Source organism: Polypterus senegalus, chromosome 2 (genome assembly GCF_016835505.1).
Source record: "Polypterus senegalus isolate Bchr_013 chromosome 2, ASM1683550v1, whole genome shotgun sequence".
NCBI classification, from domain to species: domain Eukaryota; kingdom Metazoa; phylum Chordata; class Cladistia; order Polypteriformes; family Polypteridae; genus Polypterus; species Polypterus senegalus.
Genome location: NC_053155.1, coordinates 291,758,108 through 291,780,991, shown reverse-complemented (window position 1 = coordinate 291,780,991; position 22,884 = coordinate 291,758,108). Strand labels below are relative to the sequence as shown.

The 22,884-nt window shown below is 40.6% G+C and overlaps 1 protein-coding gene across 1 annotated transcript in view; it reads left to right on the top strand.

Moving 5' to 3' along the window:
- The first annotated feature begins 2,095 nt into the window (after positions 1-2,095).
- The window catches only part of LOC120524634, a 23,285-nt gene continuing 2,496 nt past the window's right edge, over positions 2,096-22,884 (top strand). The window contains exons 1-17 of the mRNA XM_039746464.1: positions 2,096-2,826; positions 2,926-3,047; positions 3,129-3,282; positions 3,620-3,744; positions 3,874-4,063; positions 4,181-4,302; positions 7,832-7,991; positions 8,089-8,210; positions 8,295-8,460; positions 8,534-8,652; positions 8,839-9,016; positions 9,087-9,211; positions 9,628-9,808; positions 9,898-10,019; positions 16,904-17,111; positions 17,194-17,315; positions 18,756-18,942. Coding sequence (XP_039602398.1) covers positions 2,115-2,826; positions 2,926-3,047; positions 3,129-3,282; positions 3,620-3,744; positions 3,874-4,063; positions 4,181-4,302; positions 7,832-7,991; positions 8,089-8,210; positions 8,295-8,460; positions 8,534-8,652; positions 8,839-9,016; positions 9,087-9,211; positions 9,628-9,808; positions 9,898-10,019; positions 16,904-17,111; positions 17,194-17,315; positions 18,756-18,942 — 3,115 coding nt within the window. The 5' untranslated portion in view covers positions 2,096-2,114. The remainder of the gene's footprint in view (positions 2,827-2,925; positions 3,048-3,128; positions 3,283-3,619; positions 3,745-3,873; positions 4,064-4,180; positions 4,303-7,831; positions 7,992-8,088; positions 8,211-8,294; positions 8,461-8,533; positions 8,653-8,838; positions 9,017-9,086; positions 9,212-9,627; positions 9,809-9,897; positions 10,020-16,903; positions 17,112-17,193; positions 17,316-18,755; positions 18,943-22,884) is intronic.

Sequence of the window (22,884 nt, the reverse complement as noted above, 5' to 3'; positions counted from 1 at the left end):
CGCCACCATAGACTCGGACGTATTCATGTAATCAGCGTATTGTTGAGCAGACTGTATAACAATGCCTCTGTGACTAAGAACAACGGACACCACGTCACCGGTTATCCCAATGTTGGCAAACAAAGCTAACAGCCATGTTACGAAGTTTGAGAGCAACAGTTTCGTCAATGACATTTCTCCAAAAAAACCTGACTGACAGAAACAAACAGTTACCTGAAGCAGGAAATTTCTATAACATTGAAAGAAGTGTTGTTTCCATGAAATACATTTGAAGCGGTAGCCATGGAGGGCAAAAGAATAGTCAACGTGGCTCACAGCTGGGTTTGGACCGCAGCACAGACCAAATGGAGTGAGTATGTGTTTGATGAGCTGTTTGATTTGGCGGGCAGTGGTCTGAGGAGCATTCCTGAGCACATGGGAGGAAGGGTAGAGTTTCTGGGCGGGGCTTCATTGTTCCTTTCGCATGGTTTTTCATGGTGGACGCGGTCGGGTGTCGAAACCAAAAAGAATAATGAAAAGTTAACGTGGCTTAGACGTGCATGTGGACTCCTAGCACAGATGAAAGGGGCTAACTGGGTGGTCGGTGATTTTTTGCGTCTGGGCACATGGGCAGGCAGTGTGAATGCCTAGAGAGCGAGGGTAGACGCAGACCGGTGAAAAAGGAGTATTGGTGGGCAGGGAAACGTGTTCCGTATTTCTGCAGGAGCATCTAAGAAGACGCATGTTTGTCACGGATTCGAATTGCTGTATGTAGCGTGTAAAACAGTTTGCTATGGTGCACGCGGTTGTGCTTTGTAACCAAAAACTCGGTTTTTAAAGACTGCTTACTTCATTGTGTTTTAACCTCAGTTGTAAAGGATTGTTTTAAAGATCCCATGGGATACCCCTCGCAAACTGTTTTACACGCTGCATATGGCGATTTACCTCTGCGAGAAACATGCCTCTATGAACAGTCAACGTGCAGGTGCATGTGGCCTCTACGACAGACGAATATAAATGACGCTGTTTCTTCTGTGTCGTCGCGTCCCAGTTGGTGGGCGTGGCTCTGCGAGTTGTCGTCGTATCCAATGGTCTTGGAGTTGGTGGGCATGGCTCCATCCTGCGTGCGCCATAGGTGTCTTACTTGTCGGTGGCTCAGTGAATCCACGCCCCTTCCGACGTGCTTTCCATGGTTGTCTTGCCTTAGAGAATTATATATATAGATACTGCAAATAATTTACCATATTTATCCTAGGATGTGGCATAAATATGTACAAGTACACTTAATGAGAATAAAAATTTGTGTGACTTGTTCCCCCACGCCTATTTGCCAAATTCCACTCATGCGTTAAGGAGCTTATTGACAAAACATTATTAATCCAAAAAAAATCATGTCAAAATATTTCATATTTAGATCTCTTCATTGATTTCACAGCCACTGTAAAAGCCCATTTTCTGCTGTAGAAAATCAAATCTACACAACATTCATGTGTTTCACCCTGCAAACCTGAACCAAACAAAAGGGTTAAGAAATTGGATGGAAGTATGAATCTGATATTTCAAATTCCCTTTTTTTATTTGTATTACTGATTTATTACTGAGTTTTGGGAGAATCATGTAGTGTGAGAACCTCAGATCTTAATTCATTTAGGGTGGAGAAGTGGCAGTAAAATGAAGAGCAGCTTTTTGCTGTTTGTGGTAATTTAAGGCACTCCAAGGTTTGTCATCCTGCTACTTAAATCATTTGCCTTAATTAAAAGACAAAGGAACCAATTCAAGTGATTTTTTTCTCATTAATCTTCTCCTTTAAATAAAGCATGACTCATTAAAGCATATTATGACTGAAAAAACAGTAAGGTTTCCAGTTACCTAATTTTCTAATACCTTCAAAAATCTTGTTTGTCTTCAAAATGCAGAATTGAATTAAGGAGCGTCATTAGGAAAGGGGCATCACCTGACCACTTAGGTAGAAGAGCTCATTTGAATACACAATGTTTTATTAATTGGGTCATCCTGCTTATTGGTCGTTTGCTACCTGACTCATCAAAGAACCATATGAGGAAAGATACAAAGTGGTCTCCCAGGTGCTCTTGCGGTGTCTTGTCTGTCTTCTTAGTAGAGTGGTCTTTAAAACAATGGGAACATCATGGCAAGGGCTGTGTCCTGCCCTTGTTTTAGTTTGGGTTGTCTGTGGTGCTCCTGCCCTTGGATTAGGCAATGGTTTTCTGTATCCTGATGCAAGTAATTCTAGAGTGGAGAGGAAATTGGTTTTTGAAGGGAATTCAAACCATAGAGTTGATGGGGGTGCATATTCTGACCATGGTGTGTATTCTGAAGAGCATTTCTATAAAACTTATCGAGGCTACAGTATGTCTGACATGTCCATTCCAGCATTGGCACCCAAGTACTACAATGAGCTATCATTTCGTGAAGCTTATTCTAGTGATTTAAGTCCCTTCAAGAGTGCGCCTGAATTTATCAATATGGCTGCTGGTCAGGATTCTTCTGAACTTGTAAATGAAGATCTGGGTGTGAAAGCTGCAGATGACCACCTTTGGGATGATGTCTTAACAGATGTTACTCCACTCTTGGTATCCGATGTGAACTGGAGAGCAGATCCTCTTGACAATGAAAGTTCATTCTTTAACCTTTATGGTGTGTTCAGTTTGACTAATCCATCCTTTGCCAGCCTTCGACAAAGTCCTGGCTTCATTTTGCCTCCTAAAAATGAATCCTCTTGTGGTAAAGATCGAGCTCATCATCACCACCACTCTCATTCTGTTAAATGCAATATGGCTAACATGACTGTTGTTTTCAAAGGACATCAACAGGAGCTCTTTGTACAAGGTAAGGGAAAGGGATGTGTTTTGATTCTAGTATGTATAGAAATAATTACTAATGTGTGGGGGTTTTTGTGTTTTGGTGTGTGTTTTTTTTTTTATTAAGCCCACCCCTCCACAGTTTTCAATGTATTTAATCTTCTGCATAAGTGCAAGTATGAAGTAAAGGAGAAAAATGGGTCTTTCCAGTTTACTACTTCATATAATGGATGCTATGTCAAGAAACTGGTAAGTGGATCTCCCTTTTATTCTCTCGAAACTGGGGGCTCTTAATCTCCCACTTTACTGAACCAGTTAATTTGCTTGCAGGGCGACTGCTTTGTCCTCAACCTTGTATGGAAAAACAAGCCAGTGGTTCTGTCTTGTCCTGCTGAACCCACACCATCATTACTTACTTTTTGCCAAAGTGACAAAATGACCATCGTCCTTCCTGAAGGTCCTCTAGACCTGCTGAAAGTCCAAGGTAATGAGAGAGTGAAAGCTTCATTACCTTGGGTATAGCTTAGGGTGGATACACGCAGGGGACTATTTAGTAACTCGGTTAGTATTTTAACTTGTCTGGTTTGCTAGTTCCTAAAGTGTAACAATGCTGCTTCATTGTGGATAGACTAACGTTTGACAGTTTTTCTTACCACTTCTGTGCATAATGGGCTGCAGTGCTGGTAGGATGGGCTCTGCCTTGCTTGTCACACTAGTAGAAGATCACAATAAGTCAGGTTGAATTCTAAACCTTTATTAATGGGAGGGGGAAACCACACACATGGGAATGGAAATCCTAATATGTGGTACTACTTGTGCAGACCAATTCAATAATTGGATAACCATTCACAAGATTGCACAGCAGTGCAAATACCTTATATGGAGGGATTCGTTGGGCAGAATTGTCTTCTTGGCTTCTTATAAAGCCTGCCATGTGAAGGAAACGGTAAGTGATTGATGGTATTCTTCACTTTGAAGGCTGAGTGCTTATTTGAGCTGTGTCTTGAGGTCCAAAAATATTGATGACTTTCCACATCTGCAGCTAATTTGCATTTGGTTTTAATCTCCTCCCCAGAAGGAGGAATATGTCCTCGTAGTAAGGTATGAATCTGCAGGAGTCCCTGGGCAGGTTGTCATGTCTTGCCCTGTTGAAAGCCATGTCCAGCATCCTCATCACTATCTGGATTTCCCAGCTGCGCTGTGTGGAAAGAATGGCATTATAATTCGTCTCCCAAAACAGAATTTGCAGGCAATTCAACTGAAAGGTGAGGTTCATGTCCAATTCAGTGACCGTTCTAAATCCCTTTTAGCATCTTTCAAAAGTGTCTTCATAATGCGCAAATCTGAAACCATAGGAAATGACCTTGTATGAATTCTTACAGATGTATTTGGAGATTCCGTGAATATTGAGAATGTTGCAGAAGACTGTGACTTCAGGGTCATTCGTGATAAAGTCTCGGTCGTATTATTAGCTTCTTTTGAAAGCTGCAATGTGAAATCGCAGGTAAATTTTTTTTTTTGAGTGTTTGATTTTAATATTTTGTCTTGTCTTTCTGGTACAATATGTAGAATTGCCTTCATCCAAATCATGTTCATTAATTCTCCACTTAAATTCAGGAGTGCTTTACATGAAGAGTAAACTCCAGTATGTAGCAGTAGCTTTTCGTACCATACTTTACTGTGAGTTATCTGAACAATCTTTTCTAGCTTGTGACTCTATGGCATGCTAAAAGACGGCATTCAAAATTATTGTACATTTTTATTTTTTTCTCCACCCATATTACCCTTTTCAATAAAGAAAATAACCAGACCATTGAAATAATCTAACTTCTTGAGCTGCAGTCAAATGCTCTCCCAAGGAGCAAATGATTGTGTGCCCCCTTTGCCTGTGAAGGACCGGTGCCATGTCAAGGGTTATTCCTGCCTTTTGCCCTTTGTTATCTGGGTTCGGCTCCAACAGCCCCCGAAGCCCTGTTCAAGACTAAGCGGATAAGAAAATGAATGACTGCCTGACAACTTGGTTAAGGAAGTAGCTGCTCCTTTTAGTCATTTCATGCCTTTTTATCTGATCTGCTGCAGTGGCGCAGTGGGTAGTACTGCATCCTTGCAGTAAGGAGACCTGGGTTCGCTTCCCACGTCCTCCCTGCATGGAGTTTGTATGTTGTGTCTGTGGGTTTCCGCCAGGTGCTCTGGTTTCCTCTCACAGTCCAAAGACATGCAGGTTAGGTGCATTGGCGATTCTTACTTGTCCCTAGTGTGCGCTCGCCCTGCCTTGTGCCCTGTGTTGGCTGGGTTTGGCTCCAGCAGACCCCCGTGACCTTGTCATTAGGATGTAGCGGGCTGGATAATGGATGGATGGATCTGCTTCTTGTCTGTGTCCTCTTTAATTGTATCCGAATACCATCTTCACAGAAAGAAAGAAATTTAATTTCTATATCTTTTAAATGCTTTAAGGCACAATTGTAAGCTTTAATTTCGTGTTCCTCCCTTCCCTATGGCTTACTTTGACAATGAAAGGCAACATTACTGCACGTCTTAAAATGCAAATTTTTAATAGGATCAATGACTGCACTCATTTGATCAAACCCCAGTAGCCATAGGGGTCCAACAGTGTGAATGTCTATAACCACTGTTACCAAAAGAGCACAATAAGACCCATCTGTAACAGATTTAAAAAGTAATGAGCTACAGTCATGGCCAAAAGTGTTGCACTTTTTTTTTTTTTTTTTTTTGGGGAGAGACAATTTTCACAAAGTTGTTTCCTCGGTTTTTATGATGGCAAATTTTGCATTCACTCTAGAATGTTACAAGGAGATGATCCGATGAATTGCAATAAATTGCAAAGTCTTCTTTTCCAATGAAAAATGAACTAGATCTCAAAAAATCCATTTCCACTGCATTTCAGCCCTACCACAAAGGGACCTGCTGCCATTATTTCAGTGATCCTCTCGTTAACACAGGTGAGTGTGTCGACGAGGACAAGGCTGGAGTTCACTCTGTCATGCTGTTTGAGTTAGATTAGAGAGGTTCAATTGTTGTGAAGAAGGCTTCAGGGTGCCTAAAAGTCCAGCAAGTGCCAGGACAGTCTCCTAAAGTTGATTCAGCTGTGGGCACCACCAGTGCAGAGCTTGCTCAGGAATGACAACAGGTAGGTGGGAGTGCCCCCAAGACTTTTTGGAGGATGGCCTGATGTCAAGAAGGGCAGCAAAGAAGCCAAGAAAAACGTATTGGTATTCTGCAAAAGGTACAGGGATTGGACTGCTGTGGAAGACTTGGGTAAAGTTTTTCTGACGAATCCCCTTTGATTGTTTGGGGCATCTGCAAAAAAGTGTCTGGAGAAGAAAAGGTGAGCGCTACCATCAGTCCTGTCCTGCCAACAGTAAAGCAGCCCGAGACCATTCACGTGTGGGGTTGCTTCTCAGCCAAGGGAGTGCAGGGCTCATTCACAATTTTTTCCGAAGAACACCGCAATGAATAAAGAATGGGACCAAAACATCCTCCAAGAGTTACCTCTCCCAATCATCCAAGAACAGTTTGACAATCAATGCCTTTTCCAGCATGATGGAGCACCAGACCAGAACACAAAATTGATAACTAAGTGGCTCGTGGAACAAAACAAGCATAACTTGAAATGTTGGGTCCATGGCCAGGAAACTCCCCAGACCTTAATCTTATTGAGAACTTGTGGTCAATCCTCAAGAGGCGGGTGGACAAACAAAAAACCCCAAATTCTGACAAACTCCAAGCATTGATTATGCAAGAATGGGTTTCCATCTTTCAGGATTTGGCCCAGAAGTTGATTGACTGCAAGCCAGGGTGAATTGCAGCGGCATTGGAAAAAGAAAGAAGGGCCTGCACTGCAAATATTGACTTTTTGTATAAACCTAATGTAATTGTCAATAAAAGCCTTTGAAACTTATCAAATGTTTGTAATTATACTTCAGTGTTTTTTAGATTTATTTATTTTTTTGGTCTTTCTGTGGCAGCTGCAAACTTTGTGAAAAACAAATATTTGTGTCAATTCTCAAAACTTTTGCCCACGACTGTACAGCAGCTCATCTTGTGTATCTAAGACAGTAACTTGTTTTCTCTTGAGTGCATTCTTGGACTCGGCTACACATCTGATGAGCCTAAGAGGAGTCTTCACTTTTGGATACGCTAGAATAGAACCCTGGCATTTGAAAGTTTATCCCATTACTTGCTGCTGTAGTTGGCCCTGACCTGTAACTGTCCATGTTTGCTGCTACAGTGTATGAAACGCAATCTGTGAGCAGGCTGCTGCACCCTAATTTCATTGCTGGTGGTGTTTTAAGCCCTTTCCATTTGATTTTGTGTAATCAAGAAAATCTGTGCATAATGATCATTCCTCTTGTCTTCTGCTTTTCTAGAAGGAATTCTTGCAATGGCACACTTCCTTGCAGTTTGTTTTCTCTTCTAATGTAACCTGCATTGCCAAGGCTCAGTGTTTCATGCACTACTACTTTCACACATCGATCATAGTCCTGATGTTTAATTACAGTTAACTCTGAACATTTCTACATCATCATGGACAAGCATAACTTGAGGCCCTTCCATTACTACTGGTAGGGTTGTAAATTACTAAGGATCCAACTCCTGGTTCAAGAATCCCTTTGTACAAGTAGTTTACTTCACAACTGTACGGGGCTTCTCAGAAAACCTTAACTGAGCCCTTTGAGATTTGCATTACTAAAATATTACTTTGATTGGTCCTGCAATACAGTATTTCCATTGTACAAGGTAGCACTGCGTTCTTTCCACAAAAGTGCTTTTGGAACAGCAAAATTCATGGCTTTCCTATTGCAAAGCACTTAGATTCCAGTTATGGCTTTTCAATGTTGTCTATTCATCTTGGCTGCATACTTTAGATACATTCAACTTTCAGAAAAATGGCCAAAACCCTTTCAGCAGTAGCCTCTGAAAGATGCAGCATTGTCATGCCTTAACTATATAAAGCTACTAAGCAAAACCTATGGCACTTTGACAAAGCGCTTACATTAGATTTCTACTTCTAGGGTAAGCATCATCTGCTGACTGTTTGGTATGTAATTTCTGGAATGACCAAATTGGTCCATGCACAATGCCGTCAATTGCAGAAGCCAAGGATTCATTGCAAGGCTTCGAGCATGACACTAGAGGTACCCCATGGACCCCTGGGGAAGGTCTTCATAAAAAGTAAGTTTCTTTCTTCCAAAGGCCCCACGTTCTTGGAATGGCTCGTGAATAGATTTTTTTTTTAATTTTTTTTTTTTTTATTTAATCCTCCAATAAGCTCAACTGAATCAGTTGGTTGCAGTCAGAGATGCTCCCAAATACTGCAGGTACCATTTGGTAAGAGACCGTGAAATGAACCTCCTGAGTGCATCTTACTTGTCCTGTGATGTTAAAACTGTGGTAAGAAGGGTTAGAAACTGCCTTTAGAAGTGCACACTATGAAGATCCTCTTGTTCTGGCTGACATCTCTACTTTGTTCATCAGAATTACAACTATGTCTTGCCGGTCTTCTATACGTCGGCTACTGGTAAGCAAGGTTCTGTAAATATGGAATGCCCAGCAACGACCGGAAAACCTAGGGTCATCTGCAGAAGGTCCATTATGACTGTGTACTTGCCAAATGTTCCACTGGAACAAATCCGACTCAGAAGTAAGTTGAAAAGCTAAAATGTCTGAAGGTTAATGGCAAAGGGTTAAGTTAGCAGTATTGCTTGTGTTTTTAGACCATCATGGAAAGACTGTCCCCATCGATGCTGCCAAGCACTGTCATTACATTTTAATGGAAGGAAACCGCCACCTGATTTTCACCACTTCCTACAAGGCCTGTGATGTACAAATAAAGGTGAGATGCTTACACCTCTCCTTTCCCTGGGCAGATTCAATGTACTTTATCTATAGTTAAAAAAGCAAACTACTGGATTTATTTAATAGGCCAAAGATTGAGCTGCATTTTGGCCAACCTAGTAGAATGGTGTTGATGGGTATCACTTCCACACATTGAATGAAGTCTTTCCATGTGGTATTTTAGAACAGGCATTACATTTTGACTGTGGTGTATGGAAGTGACACAAAGGGCGAGGCATCTGTTGAGATGAAATGTCCAGTTGAAGAAACTGAGAATATTCCCACCCAGTCAGTGACTTGTGGCAAATCTGGAATGTCTGTGATGCTTCCAAAGGGTTCCCCAGAGGATGTGAAAATCATTGGTATGTGTCTTGAGTGTGGAGTCGTTCTTTATCAGCTTGCAATGATCTAAAGCTTGTTTGCCTCTTCTAGATAATCTTGGTATTGACGTTGCAGTGATAAATGTGCCAAAACATTGCCAGTACATGTTGGAAAAGCATTCCAATGGAAGCGTGTCTTTCACAGCCCATTATAGGAGCTGTGATGTTAAAATGCAGGTGGGTTTTGTGTGTAGCGTGTAAGCAGAATCCAGGCAAATGCTTTTAAACCTCTGGGCAGGCCTCTGAATGCTGTAGAATTTTGCTAAGTTGGCCACGTTAGTGTAGTTTTAGTGGATGTTAGTGTTGTGTGTGTCAATTTTGGGCAAATTTGATTATTTGGGCACTCCTGTTTTACCAATTGTCTGTCCCTAGAACTGCGACTCTGTGCTATTCAAGCAGCTCATCCTAGTTGAAGGAGGGTCTAGTTTTAATTTTCACCCCCACTAGGTGGTTCTGAATACTGCATGTTCTGTTGTGCTACAATTAATGGAAATCTGCTTACAAAACATTTACTTTGTAGATCCCAATACTGCCATCAGAGTTCCTTTTATTTTGCCTCAAACTGAGGATAATGGAATGAATTTCCATTTTAGGGGGGCTTTTATATGTTAACTGTACTCTACAAGCCTTTGAGTGGCCCAAGGTTGGTTGGACACATGAGGTGTCTAGTGAGTGACCACGGCAGCCATTCTCTCCATGACTTTCCATTTGTAATTTGCGAGTCAACCAATATGAAGGTGCAACTGGCTGAAGCTTCAGCAGTCGCTGTTTTGGGTGAGTCTTCATTTCTAGTTCATTAATATGTTTAATCTGCAAGGTTTAACCCAAAGCACTGCTTATTATTATTATTTTTTTTTTTGTAGATGCACATGATAAGGAGCATAATGTGCTCAAGATTGCCAGGGAGTGTGGCTATGAGCTAAAAGAGAAGGATAATATGTTGCTCTTCACAACTACTTATTATGGCTGTCATGTAGTAGTTTTGGTAAGATTCCATTGATTTTTTTGCATAATCACTAATAATAGAGTGTGTGTGCCTTTCCTGTTCCTCAGCTCCTTTGATAGTAGATGCCTTGACCCTTGCCAGGTCCAAATGTCTGTAAGGTTACAAGGTCCATGTAAAGCTTACACCACTTCTGGGCCCAGTTCAAAAGTAATCTGAGTGGGTTTTGGATAATAGATTGTATCAAATCTTGAAAATGACAAATACATTATTCAATCTGAAACTTAATTACAATGACACAACAAATAGTTTCTGACAATAGCATTCCTTAGATGCACATCTCGCTTTCTCACAGAATGAGAGACTGACTGGCCATGCAATGAGTTTTCAGCAGGTTCCTCTGCATCATAAATGTCATCATAGTAAAGGACTTTCTGAATTTTAGCAGTATTGTTCAGGACCATTCAGGCAAGTATTATGTTGTACATCCTTGTGGTTCCTCTCACCAGTAGTTGGCACTTTGCATGTGTTTCTTCAGAACTCTTAATGCTCAATAACACATCTTGTTCTGCAGTAACCATTGTTTGAAGGTGTGTTAGATGCAATAGAAGAGATCATCTACCATAGTGGATAGGTGCTGTCTCCTAATGCTATGTCATTTGTACAGTTAGTTTGGCACTCTTTCCCTCCAGATATGGGCATCATGGATGGATCCAGGCCACTTCACAACCTATTTTCTGATCATGAGGTCCACATCACCTTCAAGTTTGATGTTTAGACTGTGCCTCCCCTTTCTGTTGATGTACTAACACTCTCACTCAAAGATTGCTTGTATATACACATGAGTGCTATTGATAACCCCAATAGTGTTGGGCATAATCCTCAGCAGTAAGAACTTGGGCTGGGAAATCTGGTCATCCCTTGGAGATGAACTGATTGTCCAGGCTGGCCAAAATGATTGACACAACTTTCACCACCTCACTCACAGTTGATTTGTCCACTTCTAGGCTGTCACTACCTAAATTTTAGGAAACCCAGATGCATAGTAGTGCGGAGGAAGGAAGATCTCTTCCACAGACAGACAGACACAGACAGGCTGTTCATTCCTCTGGTTCTGTATTGAAGTTTTTGCCTGACAAGAGCTGCAATGTACCTAAAATCTGCATTCCGAAACTGAGCATAACATTCCTCAGTGGTGCATTGCTCTAGTGGTTTTTGTATGCTCCACACCCACCCTTTGACAGCATTCTCTCCTGCCACAATAGTAGTGGCCCTTAGTAAGCCCTCTGAGAATGGCTTAATAAAATGGCTTTGTGATATTTTCCATGCTCTTTAAAATGCAATTGGCTGATGTGCTTCAGATTGTTTTCTGCTAAAGCAATTATGACCATGGTCTATAAACTCTATTCACCACACCAATGAGGTGGAACCATGGAATCGAAAGGCTCCAGCTTCACACTGGCAGAACCCCGTGCCCTTCTGGAGGGTGTTGGGTGTCATTATACCTCAATCGTAGGATATTTTAATTCTATTAAGGGAGGAGAGCTGATGATGAACTAGGAAAAAGACTTCTAGGTTAGTCACCCAGAATGTGAATGCCATAGGCTCTGGCCAGAAGAGGACCATTAATCGAGCAAAATTAAATGGAAGACTCTGAAGGATAAAGCATCCAAGGACCATGCAGAAGCAAAGAAAAAATGGCCAAAAAGGCAACAAGCACTTTAGGAGCTATGAATAAGCTGATTTGGTTATTGGAGGGGAAAATGCGCAAACTCGATGTGGGATTCTAGTTTTTACAAGGGATACTGTGTTCATAATTGAAAGGGAAAGTGAGCCAGTTCCTCCTAATGCAGCATGTCACTGGTAGAGACTGTAGCTACTGCCAAATAACTTTTTTTTTTTTTTTTAAAGTTATCTATAGGGTCGTTCTTAAATGAGAAACAGAAATGGCAGAGGCACAGATTTGTTGTGCACAAGAACAAATTACCTTGACTCCACTACAGCAAACCAAAACCAAACTTCAGATCCTCCTCCTAAAAGGACAGCTTCAAACTTCTGGTCATTCTAAAAAAAATATTTTTTGGGTCCCCCCCATATACATTTTACGTTTATTTGTTTGGCAATTGCTTTATCCAAAGCATAATTTGAATATGATTAGGTTAGGGTCTGTTTGTTCAAGTGTAGTAGGGCAGGTAACAAAGTTGATTGCCTCAAGTGAAAAATACCTAATAAATCCTGGATTACAATCCATGAAGCAATTAAACTTAGTCTAACAACAAATTAACTAACAATATGAAATATCACAGAGCAAAGTTTCTATTTTTCTTAGAATCAATTACACATGTTCAAAGAACGGATAGAATCTGAGCGATATACTGGGAGTTACCCCATGCTGGCTCTTCTACCTGCTTTATGCATGCCTAGTACCCTTCATTGTGATATGCAGTCCCATTTAAAGCCCTGGTAATCTGATCCAGATTTTTCAAGATAACCAAATCCAGAGTGTTTCAACCCAGTTTTGTTCTGAAAAACTGGGACAAAAATAAGATGGATGGATTGTTATTCTGGATGACAAAAAGATTCCAAAATTCAGATCAAACATTTTGAACAACTGGGCTTTCAGAGTTCTTTGAAGGAAGACCAAATCTTTAATCTTCACTCCATTTGTCAATATGCTTCACCATAACGGGTGTGAATTCCACATGTCTGCTTGCAGCTTTGCTGATTTCCACTTTTATTTCCTTTTACTGCTACTTGGTAAATGTCTAATAGTATTTCCAAAGATTTCCCTAGGATCTGTTAATAGAGACAAGCTCTAAAACGGTTCCACAATATTTTGAAATTGGAAAAATTCAGTCCCAGCCCCCTTATTCTTATACATTTTTTAAAATGGTTTTATAGAAGGGTTCCTGCAGTACTGGACCTGTGCCGGTGACTGGACTGGCTCTGGTCTAAGGGGAGTCTGCTAAAATTCATTCATCCAATATTCAACCTGCTATATCCTAACTACAGGGTCACAGGGGTGCTTTCTGCTGGAGCCAATCCCAGCCAACGTAGGGCACAAGGCAGGAAACAAACACTGGCCAGGGTGCCAGCCCACTGCAGTGCACGCGCACACACTAGGGCCAATTTAGAACTGCCAATACACCTAACCTGCATGTCTTTGGACTGTGGGAGGAAACTGGAGCACCAGGAGGAAACCCACACAGACACGGGGAGAACATGCCAACTCCATGCAGGGAGGACCCAGGAAGTGAACTCGGGTCTCCTAACTGCGAGGCAGCAGCATTACCCACTGCGCCTCCGTGCCACCCATCTGCTAAAATCAAATAGCAATAAAGGTACAGGAGTACTAACAAACGTCAAAGGTAACTGGCTCTAGCAGTGTTAAAACATCCCTTTTGAAACTGGCATACCAATTATGAGTTTGAGGGCAGTTTGGAATTCTCTCTCATATCCGTCAGCTGGATTCAATAATACAATTTAAGAGTTGAGGGGCACTGAGAGAGATTGCTCTAGCTCACAATGAACAGAGTTTGATGTGTGGTACCGAAAGTAAAGCTGCAGATGACGATCTGAGTGAGTGAGTATAAGTCTGTAGGAGATCAGCAAGGTACAGAGGAACACGACTGTGGAGAGCTTTAAATATTAAGAGCAGTATTGTATTCGATAGTAAACAGGGAGCCAGTGAATTTGGGAGAGAATAGGTGTAATCAGTGGATTTAGAACAGGTTATTATCCTAGCAGCAGAATTTTGTGTAAGTTGTAAGTGGCGAATGCATATTTTGGGGATGCCAGATACAATAGAATTAGAGTAATCTGTACGTGAAGTGACTAAGGCATTAACCAATACTTCGTCCTGTTCTTACCCAACACACTAATGAAGTCTAGAAAAGTTTTGTTGATGGAAGAAGGCAGTCCGAGAAACATTTATGTGGGAAGAAAATTGGAGGGTACTGTCTATAATGATGCCCAAGCTTGTAGCCTCCTTACTCGGGCAATTGTACAGATGTGCCTTGTGTTCTTGTGTAAGTGTTAAGAACCGAGAATCGCTCGAACTGTAAAAGTGCTGTTAGTGCTGCCGTTAGTGAAAACCTGCACTGGTAATTTCTCCAGTTCTGAAATATTTGCACTTTACCAACAATGAAAACTTTGAGAATATCCATCCAGCACCAAAAGTGAAGAAAATTTGGGAGATATACCAGGCCAATGTTTCATCATTGTGGACATCCCGATACAGAATGTAAATGCTCCGAAATTTTGCAAGTCTCATGGCTTATAAGGGCAGACTCTTATGGATATGACGGAACATTATGCCAAATCTTGTTCTTTTTGACATAAAGTTGTACAAGCTTTGTGAATCTAAAAGCGGATACATTTGGAATTCAGTTATGTACACAGGCAAAGAAACAATGTTTGATCTGAACATATGGAACAGTGCATTTCAACTGTTTTGGTGTGCCCAAAGACTTTGGCAGAGCAAAATTACAGTGAGGTGCACTAATAGCTTGGCAAAAGGGTAAAGTGCTTACGCTGAAATGGAAAGACAAAGATGTTTGTCATCTTAGCATTGTACATCATGCAACTACAGTCCCTGTGCAGGCAAAAGGCAACCAGCATGTCTCAAAGCCTTGTGCTGTGCCTGACTACAATAGCACGATGGGTGGCATAAATCTGCGGATCAGGAATTGACTTTCCATCTGTTTTATCTTGGTATATATATATATATATATATATATATAGGTATATATATATATATATATATATATATATATATATATATATATATATATATATATATATATATATATATATATATATATATATATATATATATATATATATATATATATATATATAGATAGATATAGGTATATAGGTATATATAGATATAGGTATATATATAATATATTGCATTGCTCTACTTTCCCCTATTGTATTATTAATATGTAGCCTTAGAATGCCTAATCTCACAGACTTACCACTGTTTATAAGGTATTATTCTATATAACGTATCCCCATCTTCCCTTCTATATCTATAGCCTCAAGCAATTAGATGTAGTAAAAAGACAATCGGGAGTTAAGTTACACATAATGTATTACTGATAATATTCATTAATAATAACAAAATGCAAAGTACTTTTGAATATTGGCAAACATACAACCTGATTTAAATGGTGATGTGTAATTCAGGTGGCACACAGACTTGCAGTTAATTAATGTCTCTAGTTAAGGCATCATTGGTGCTCAGCTTTTAGCCACATGTCTGTTCAAAATGGCTGAAGCTGTGCTCTTCATTGTGTTGTCTTCAGTTCATGGTGTGATGGTGGTCTTCAGTTGTTAGCAAGAGAAAGATACTTCTACATCATCACAGGTTAGCAAGAGCGAGATTGTGAGGTTAAGCACATACATTTATAGATGTTCTGTCCAACCCCTACAGCCAATAGGACATCATGGTACTTAAAGGCCTCTGAGACAAGCCAATTCCAAACAGCCATATCTCAGACCAATGGGGGGAAATAGAACATCTTAACACCTGCAACCCAAGACCATATGTTAAACTAACCTGGCTTTGTGTGGGGGATGAGAGAAAGACTTTAGCAAAGAAACACTCACCAAACTGGTTTAAGACGCATCCCCCAAATCCTGTCGTAAAATTACAAATAGACTCAGTCGTAAAAGTGGGGGGAGGGGGGCAAACACGAATGCCTCTCACCAAAGTAACACTAAATTACATTGCTTTGCCAAATAGTCATACAAAACATTTATCAAGTTATATGCACAATCTTACATCACAACACCATCCCATTATGCGGAGGCCAGAAGAGAAATACTACAAAAAGATCTGATGGAACGGTACACTTGGAATGCATTCATCTTATACAACCAAAAAGCTGGTGAAACTTTACATGCCAGCTTATAGAACAAATCACTGCCACGCATCCAACATTCACATTACCACTAAAGATACATATGTGTTCGAACCAACACATCACAGATCAATCTGGAGCATCTTATTGGTAAATTATTTTGATTATATACTTCTAACAGGAAAAATCAGAATCCAACTTGTACCCGTGCAGTGTGCTGTTTAAAAACTGATAAATCTGGAAAGAAAATCCAAAAACAAATGTGTTATTGTCCTGAAAGTGATGTTGAATTAAGTCTTGCATCGTGCTTTAAGATGAATCACACAAAGGACTCATTTTGAGATCATATACTGTTTTGGCATCATTAGTAGTAGCATTACTACTTTTATTTGTTCATTTCATCATTTTTATTCATCATTACTATTTGTATCATTTATACTTTTGAGATTACATTTTTCATGCAAAAAAAAAAAAAAAAAGTTCAATTTTTTTTTTTTTTTTAATGCAACACTAAGAAGGCTAAACTGGGAAGAGCTGCTTACGATAGTGTTGATAGTGATAGTGTTAACCATTCTTCTATTTTAATTAACGGGTGTAGATTAAGAACTGACGAGGAGTGTCTCTAATATTGATATTTAACTGAAGAAAATTGTGAGTCATCCATGACTTTGTCTTGGATACATGCCACAAGAGTTTTTGGAAAGAACACAGAAATGGATTTAGTGGATAGTTAAGTTTCATTGTTATGCGGAGGATACAAAGCTTTAATACCATGGTGTTGAAGGATATTACCAGTTTGGAAGATGTAGATGAGAAAAAGAAGTGGCCCCAAAAACAGAGCCTTACTGAACTCCCTGAGTAACAACTGCATTCTCTGACATAAAGCCCTGCTCTGCTTAGGCCACTCGTACAGCAGGTTAAAATTTTATGTTAACAGACTAATGCTGATTAGTCATTCTGGACAATGCAACAGCCTTCAAAAGAATGAAAACCTGCTAAAAATTCTAAACTACCTAACCTATTCATATGTGTTTTTTTTTTTTTTCCCTCTCCCAGCATGACCATTATTCTCTGACAGTGGTCTATAAATCCATTGGTGGGGAGAACATCTGGCTGCAGATGAAATGCCCAGTTCAAGCACATCCAGGGCGGCCAACACCACCTGCTATTGTGCCAACGAAACCCATTCCATATGTGGCTTGCCAAAATGCCAGTATGACTGTGATGTTACCAGATTCTAATCTTGATGGGATTACAGTCAAAGGTAAGAGTTTTTAGTTTTTTCTTTATCTTTTGTAAATATTAAGCCATGGTTCTAATTTTTGTTTTTTTCTTTAAAACAAAAGATGCTTTTGGCCAAGATGTAGAAGTGAACAGCGTACCAAGTTATTGTGGCTACCTTTTGGTTAAAAATCATGGAAAAATCAACTTCACAATTCTTTATGGTGCTTGTGATGTTTCTATTGAGGTATGTTGACCTCCTGTTAAATTGGCTTCTCCACTGTAGTTGGTATATGATGTCCACAGAAGGTGGTAAAACCAAGTATGGGAGAAAGGGATGCATGCATATTAACTTTTTGTCTGTCTTTGTGCCTGCACTATGAAGTATTGGGTGGGTTTCTAGTGGTGGTTTAGGGTGGTTTGCTCATTAAGGCAAGAACCCCTGAACTTGAGCACTTTTCTGGACTTACTGCATTGGCCAGCTTTCATCTTCAGGTCTGTGGTGCACATGTGTGCTTATATTTTATTGTAACTTTAGTAGGTTGCTACATTTGCACGGTGAAATGATTTAAGAGGTTTGCATATCCATTGTGCCCATTCTTCTATCTGCTGGTAAATCTATAAAATGTCAGCTTTGGTCCTTTTTTTGCATCTCACTTTCCTTTTGAATATTTCTTCATATGCCATAATTGAGGTAGCTGGTCCAAATGTATTGTTGGCTTTCTAAGTTATGCGATTTTTAAAAATTTTTACTTGGTACTGTGCAGAGACCTACACTTGTGCTGAGAAAGGTAAAGGAGTAAAGTTGACATGCATTTTACAGGGGGTACAGACCTCCTCTAAGAGTAGGGAGCAGAATGAGGAGACCCTGGAGAAGTGGAGGAGAGGAATGAAGGTCAGTAGGAACAAGACAGAGTACATGAGATGGAGGTCAGTGAAATCGTGAGGATGCAGGGAGTAGAGTTGGTGAAGGTGGATAAGTTTAAATACTTGGGATCAGCAGTACAGAGTAATGGGGATTGTGGGAGAGCGGTGAAAAAGAGAGTGCAGACAGGATGGAATAGGTGGAGTAATTTGTGACAGACGGGTATCAGCAAGAGTGAAAGGTCTACAGGACAGTAGTGAGACCAGCTATGTTATATGGGTTGGAGACGGTGGCACTGACCAGAAAGCAGGAGACAGAGCTGGAGGTGGCAGAGTTAAAGATGTTCAGATGTGCATTGGGTGTGATGTGAATGGATAGGATTAGAAATTAGTGCATTAGAGGGTCTGCTCAAATTGAATGGTTGGGAGACAGTCAGAGAGGCGAGATTGCATTTGCACATGTGCAGAGGAGAGATGCTGGGTATATTGGGAGAAGGATGTTAAGGATGGAGCTGCCAGGTAAAATGAAAAGAGAAAGGCCTAAGAGGAGGTTTATAGATGTGATGAGAGAGGAGGACGGGTGTAACAGAACTAGATGCAGAGAACAAAGATATGAAAGATGATCTGCTGTGGCGACCCCTAACAGGAGCAGCCAAAAGAAAAAAAACAGGCCGTCTTCTTCTGTATGATGGTAGCTTTTCTTATCCTTGAATAACTATTGTTTCTCTTTAGTTATGCCAGCGAAACTGGCAATTCAAGCTCATAGTATGCAAGAGCTTGGTTTTGATGTTGTGGTGAGTTTGCTTTTGCTCATTGTTTCCAGCATGGCAACTATGTTCTGACAGTGGGATATAAAGTACTTCATGGGCCAAAGAGGTACATAACCTTAAGATGTCCAGTCCCGGGCAGGCCAACAACTTCCCCTATACGCAGTTCTACAGTCATCTGCAGGAAAGATGGCATGCTTGCTGTGCTACCTGATGGTCCACTAAATCTGGTCAAAATAATAGGTAAGCTTTGGATTTAATGATGGCGTAGCAGTGGCCTTTGCAAGATTCTCTCACACCAACCCAACCCTTAGTCACATTGCCCTGTGAGCACCACTTAATATTCTGCAATTTTATTCATAAGTAACTTTGCCATTGTGCGTGTCCTGAAATGCATACTTTCATGAATGACTTAATGTATTAATGGTTTTGAAAAGTGTTTGGGCTTTAAGATAACCATTGCACAGGCAACTTGACCATGCACACATGTGATACAACAGTTGCAACACCTACCAGACAGCATCAAGGTCCAAGGAAAATTAAATCCACTTACAAGAATGGGGTCGGGGGCCCGGACCTGCACTACCGTGCAGAACCTTTTGCAAATGAGTCAAACTGACAAGCTTAAAACCTTTATCCGTGCTCTCTTCTGTTTCCTAAACCTGTGATTTCTGACCTAGCACAAAGCAGCTAAACAGTAAAAGTGTCAGACATTCATAGCTACCACTATAATCCAGCGTTTGCAGGCTGCAATGTTCCATTGTCCTTCAATGACTTTTTTGTCAAAGGGCTTTTAAAAAGGCTTTTTTCGATGTATAATTTATAGTACTAGGGTGTTGTACTGTGTTAGCCAAAATAAGTAGCCATTATGAATGTAGTGAGAAGTCAAGCAAAATGACAAACTAAAAAGATTACTATATGCATGTTTTCAATTACAACTTGTCTGAAGAAGGGGCCTGAGTTGCCTCGAAAGCTTGCATATTGTAATCTTTTTAGTTAGCCAATAAAAGGAGTCATTTTGCTTGACTAATGCTGTAAGCGAGCACGTCACACCCATCCTGCTCCGTCTTCACTGGCTCCCTGTGTCTTACAGAATCGAATATAAAATCCTACTAATAACCTACAAAGCCTTAAATAACCTCGCCAAACTACATCAGTGACCTTCTCCATCACTATGTGCCTGCCCGTCCACTAAGGTCCTCTGATTCTGGCAATCTTGTTGTGCCTCACACTAATCTTCACTCCATGGGTGACAGGGCCTTCAGCTGTATAGCGCCCAGACTCTGGAATGACCTACCGAAATTAATCAGGTCAGCTGACTCCATGAATTCTTTTAAAAAACAACTTAAAACTCATCTGTTCAGGAAGGCTTTTAGCTCTATTTGACTTCATTCCCCTTCTCTCAGTTTACCTCTCTGTCAAGATGCTCATGTAACCTGTATGTGTGTGCTAGACCATCAGTTCTGTTGTCTGTTAGGCTTTCTCTGAGTTTACTATCTTAATCTTCTTATTTATTAATTTGCTTTGTATTATGCTATATACTGTATACCCTGCCGTTCTTTCTTATATTCTGTAAGTGCCTTGAGCATGGGAAAGGCGCTATATAAATAAAATGTATTATTATTATTAAGAAAGCAGGGCAAGGGTAGAGAAATGGAGTTTAGTTCTGTATGTTCATTGACTGTCAACGGCACTTAACTAGTACCCTGCAGTACAAATCACTCCATTTGTGCATGTGTGGTGTGGGCTTCTTTAATTTTATAAGTCTGAAACTCTCCTGTGCATTAGAGAGGCATTTGAGCTTTGTGTGCAGAGAATCTCAATTGTGTTGGATTGTTTCTGTCATTCATATTAAGGTTGTAATTTTAACCTGCTTTTATTCAACTCTACAGGAGTCATAAGCACTTGATGATTTTATAGTTTCACCATGAGCCTAAAAGTTAAGAATACTTGAGGCCAGATGCAAATATGTTAAGGTCTTTTTAAAGAGAATATTCATCCCTAATTTTGGCAGTCCTACCTGCGTAAATAACCTTTTGCAAGGGGTGTGCTTTATTAAAATTTGACTGCATTTTTATTTGGAGGCTGACGAGGAGAAGGCAAGTGGCTGAGAGTAGTTTCACTACCGTGTGAGAGTTAATTTAAAAAAATCTGTTTTTCTTCTAAAAATGTGTTTTTAGAAATTCCCACATGGCCTCTTCATGATATCCAATGGGTTTTTTCCCCTTTAGAAGCTGTTGGGGGCGGTGTCTGTGTGTTGTGTTTTTTTTTTTTTCTTCTTCTCCCCAAAACACACAGGATCTGTTTGGAGGTGCCTTAGGGAAAGTTAATTATTACTTGGTGTTGGCTACTGCTGCTTAGTGCCCTGCAAGTGCCCTCCTTCATCTCTAAGTAAATTATTCTAGCAACTAATAGTTAATAAGTAACAGAAATAGCGATTCCTTAGTGGGGGTGAGGGATTGAGGCAGCAGTAGACTTTGAAGCATTAAGATGCAGATCAGACATAAGCAGCTGTAGGAGCCGACAAGACAATAAGAGCTTAACTAGCAGTAGGTATTTACTATGCAAGGTTTTAAAGACTGAACGGTTTATGATGGTCAGGAAAGTAGATCTGTTAAGATGACGACAGCATAAGGGTTCATTAATATGAAGGAGAACAAAGTAAGAAGTAAGAGGAGCCAAAGTTTGGTTAACTTTACTTTTCTCAATCTATTCTAACAGAAAGGAAAAAAAACAAATTGCAGTTGAGGGAGAAAATATTACAGGGGCTTAAAGGGCCAGAAATTGTAAAATAACTAGCAGTTCTTTAATTTCTTTGGCTCAGTGAGTGTGTGTATGTGGGTGTGTTTTTTTTAACCATTTAAACAATGTTGGTTGCTGAACTGGAGCAGATGGCTGGCCTGCATTGTAGTATATAATTGGCAGACCTGGCCAAGGTGTCCTTTAAAAAGAAAGTGCACCCCTAAGGTGGCACAGGAGGAGATTCCAGACCAGACAGAAAGATAGGTGGGTCACTGGCACAAGATAAAGGTTGCACACTGACTGACACTTCCAATTCTGGGGTTGATGCCTAAAGCAGTTTGTTCTTTGCATAGCTGGACAGTGTCTCTGAAGATTCTGATGGGCCACTTCAAAGCCACTTCCTAGAAGGAGAGAGAGAGAGCTGGCGACTCAGTTATTAGGGGGATGGAAGTACAGGTTTTCTCCAGAGACTGTAGTTCTTGCATGGTGCGTTGCCTTCCTGGTGCACAGGTGGGGCACCTACCTGGAAAGATCGATAGGCTCTTGGCCAGAGTGGGAGTGGATCCAGTTGTCATTGTTCAAGTTGGAACAAATGACATACATAAGGGTAGTAAATTTAAAGAATTAAATGCCAGACTGAGGAGCAGAACTGGCAAGGTAGTCTTCTCCAAAGTGCTTCCTGTGCCATGGAGCTGGTTCAGGTGAGATCAATGAGATTAGACGGCTTAATGTGTGGATCAAATCTTGGGTAGAAAAGTATAGGTTTATAAGGCATTGGGGCTCCTTTTAGAAAAGATGGGACCTCTTCTGGCGCAAAGGGTTACATCTAAACCAGGGGGGCCCAACTGTACATGGAGGAACAAATAGTTTAAAAATAATAATGCATAGCTTTTTAAAGGAGTAACCCATTAAAATACTTGATACTGTACTTCTGGCATTGAGTTGGAGTTGTAGAGATAGACTGATACTCCAGCAGCAGCATACTGATAAAAATAAAGTATGTGAATTTCCCCTTGGGATTAATAAACAATATTAAAGAGTAATAAAAATGCAGGTATAACAGACAATAACTTTGTATATTGTTAACATTTACCCCCCCGGGTGGAATTGAAGAGTTGCATAGTGTGGGGAGGAATGATCTCCTCAATCTGCCAGTGGAGCAGGATGGTGACAGCAGTCTGTCGCTGAAGCTGCTCCTCTGTCTGGAGATGATCCTATTCAGTGGATGCAGTGGATTCTCCATGATTGACAGGAGCCTGCTCAGTGCCCGTCACTCTGCCACGGATGTCAAACTGTCCAGCTCTGTGCCTACAATACAACCTACCTTTTTCACCAGTTTGTCCAGATGTGGGGCATCCTTCTTCTTTATGCTGCCTCCCCAGCACACCACTGCGTAGAAGAGGGCGCTAGCCTCAACTGTCTGGTAGAACATCTACAGCATCT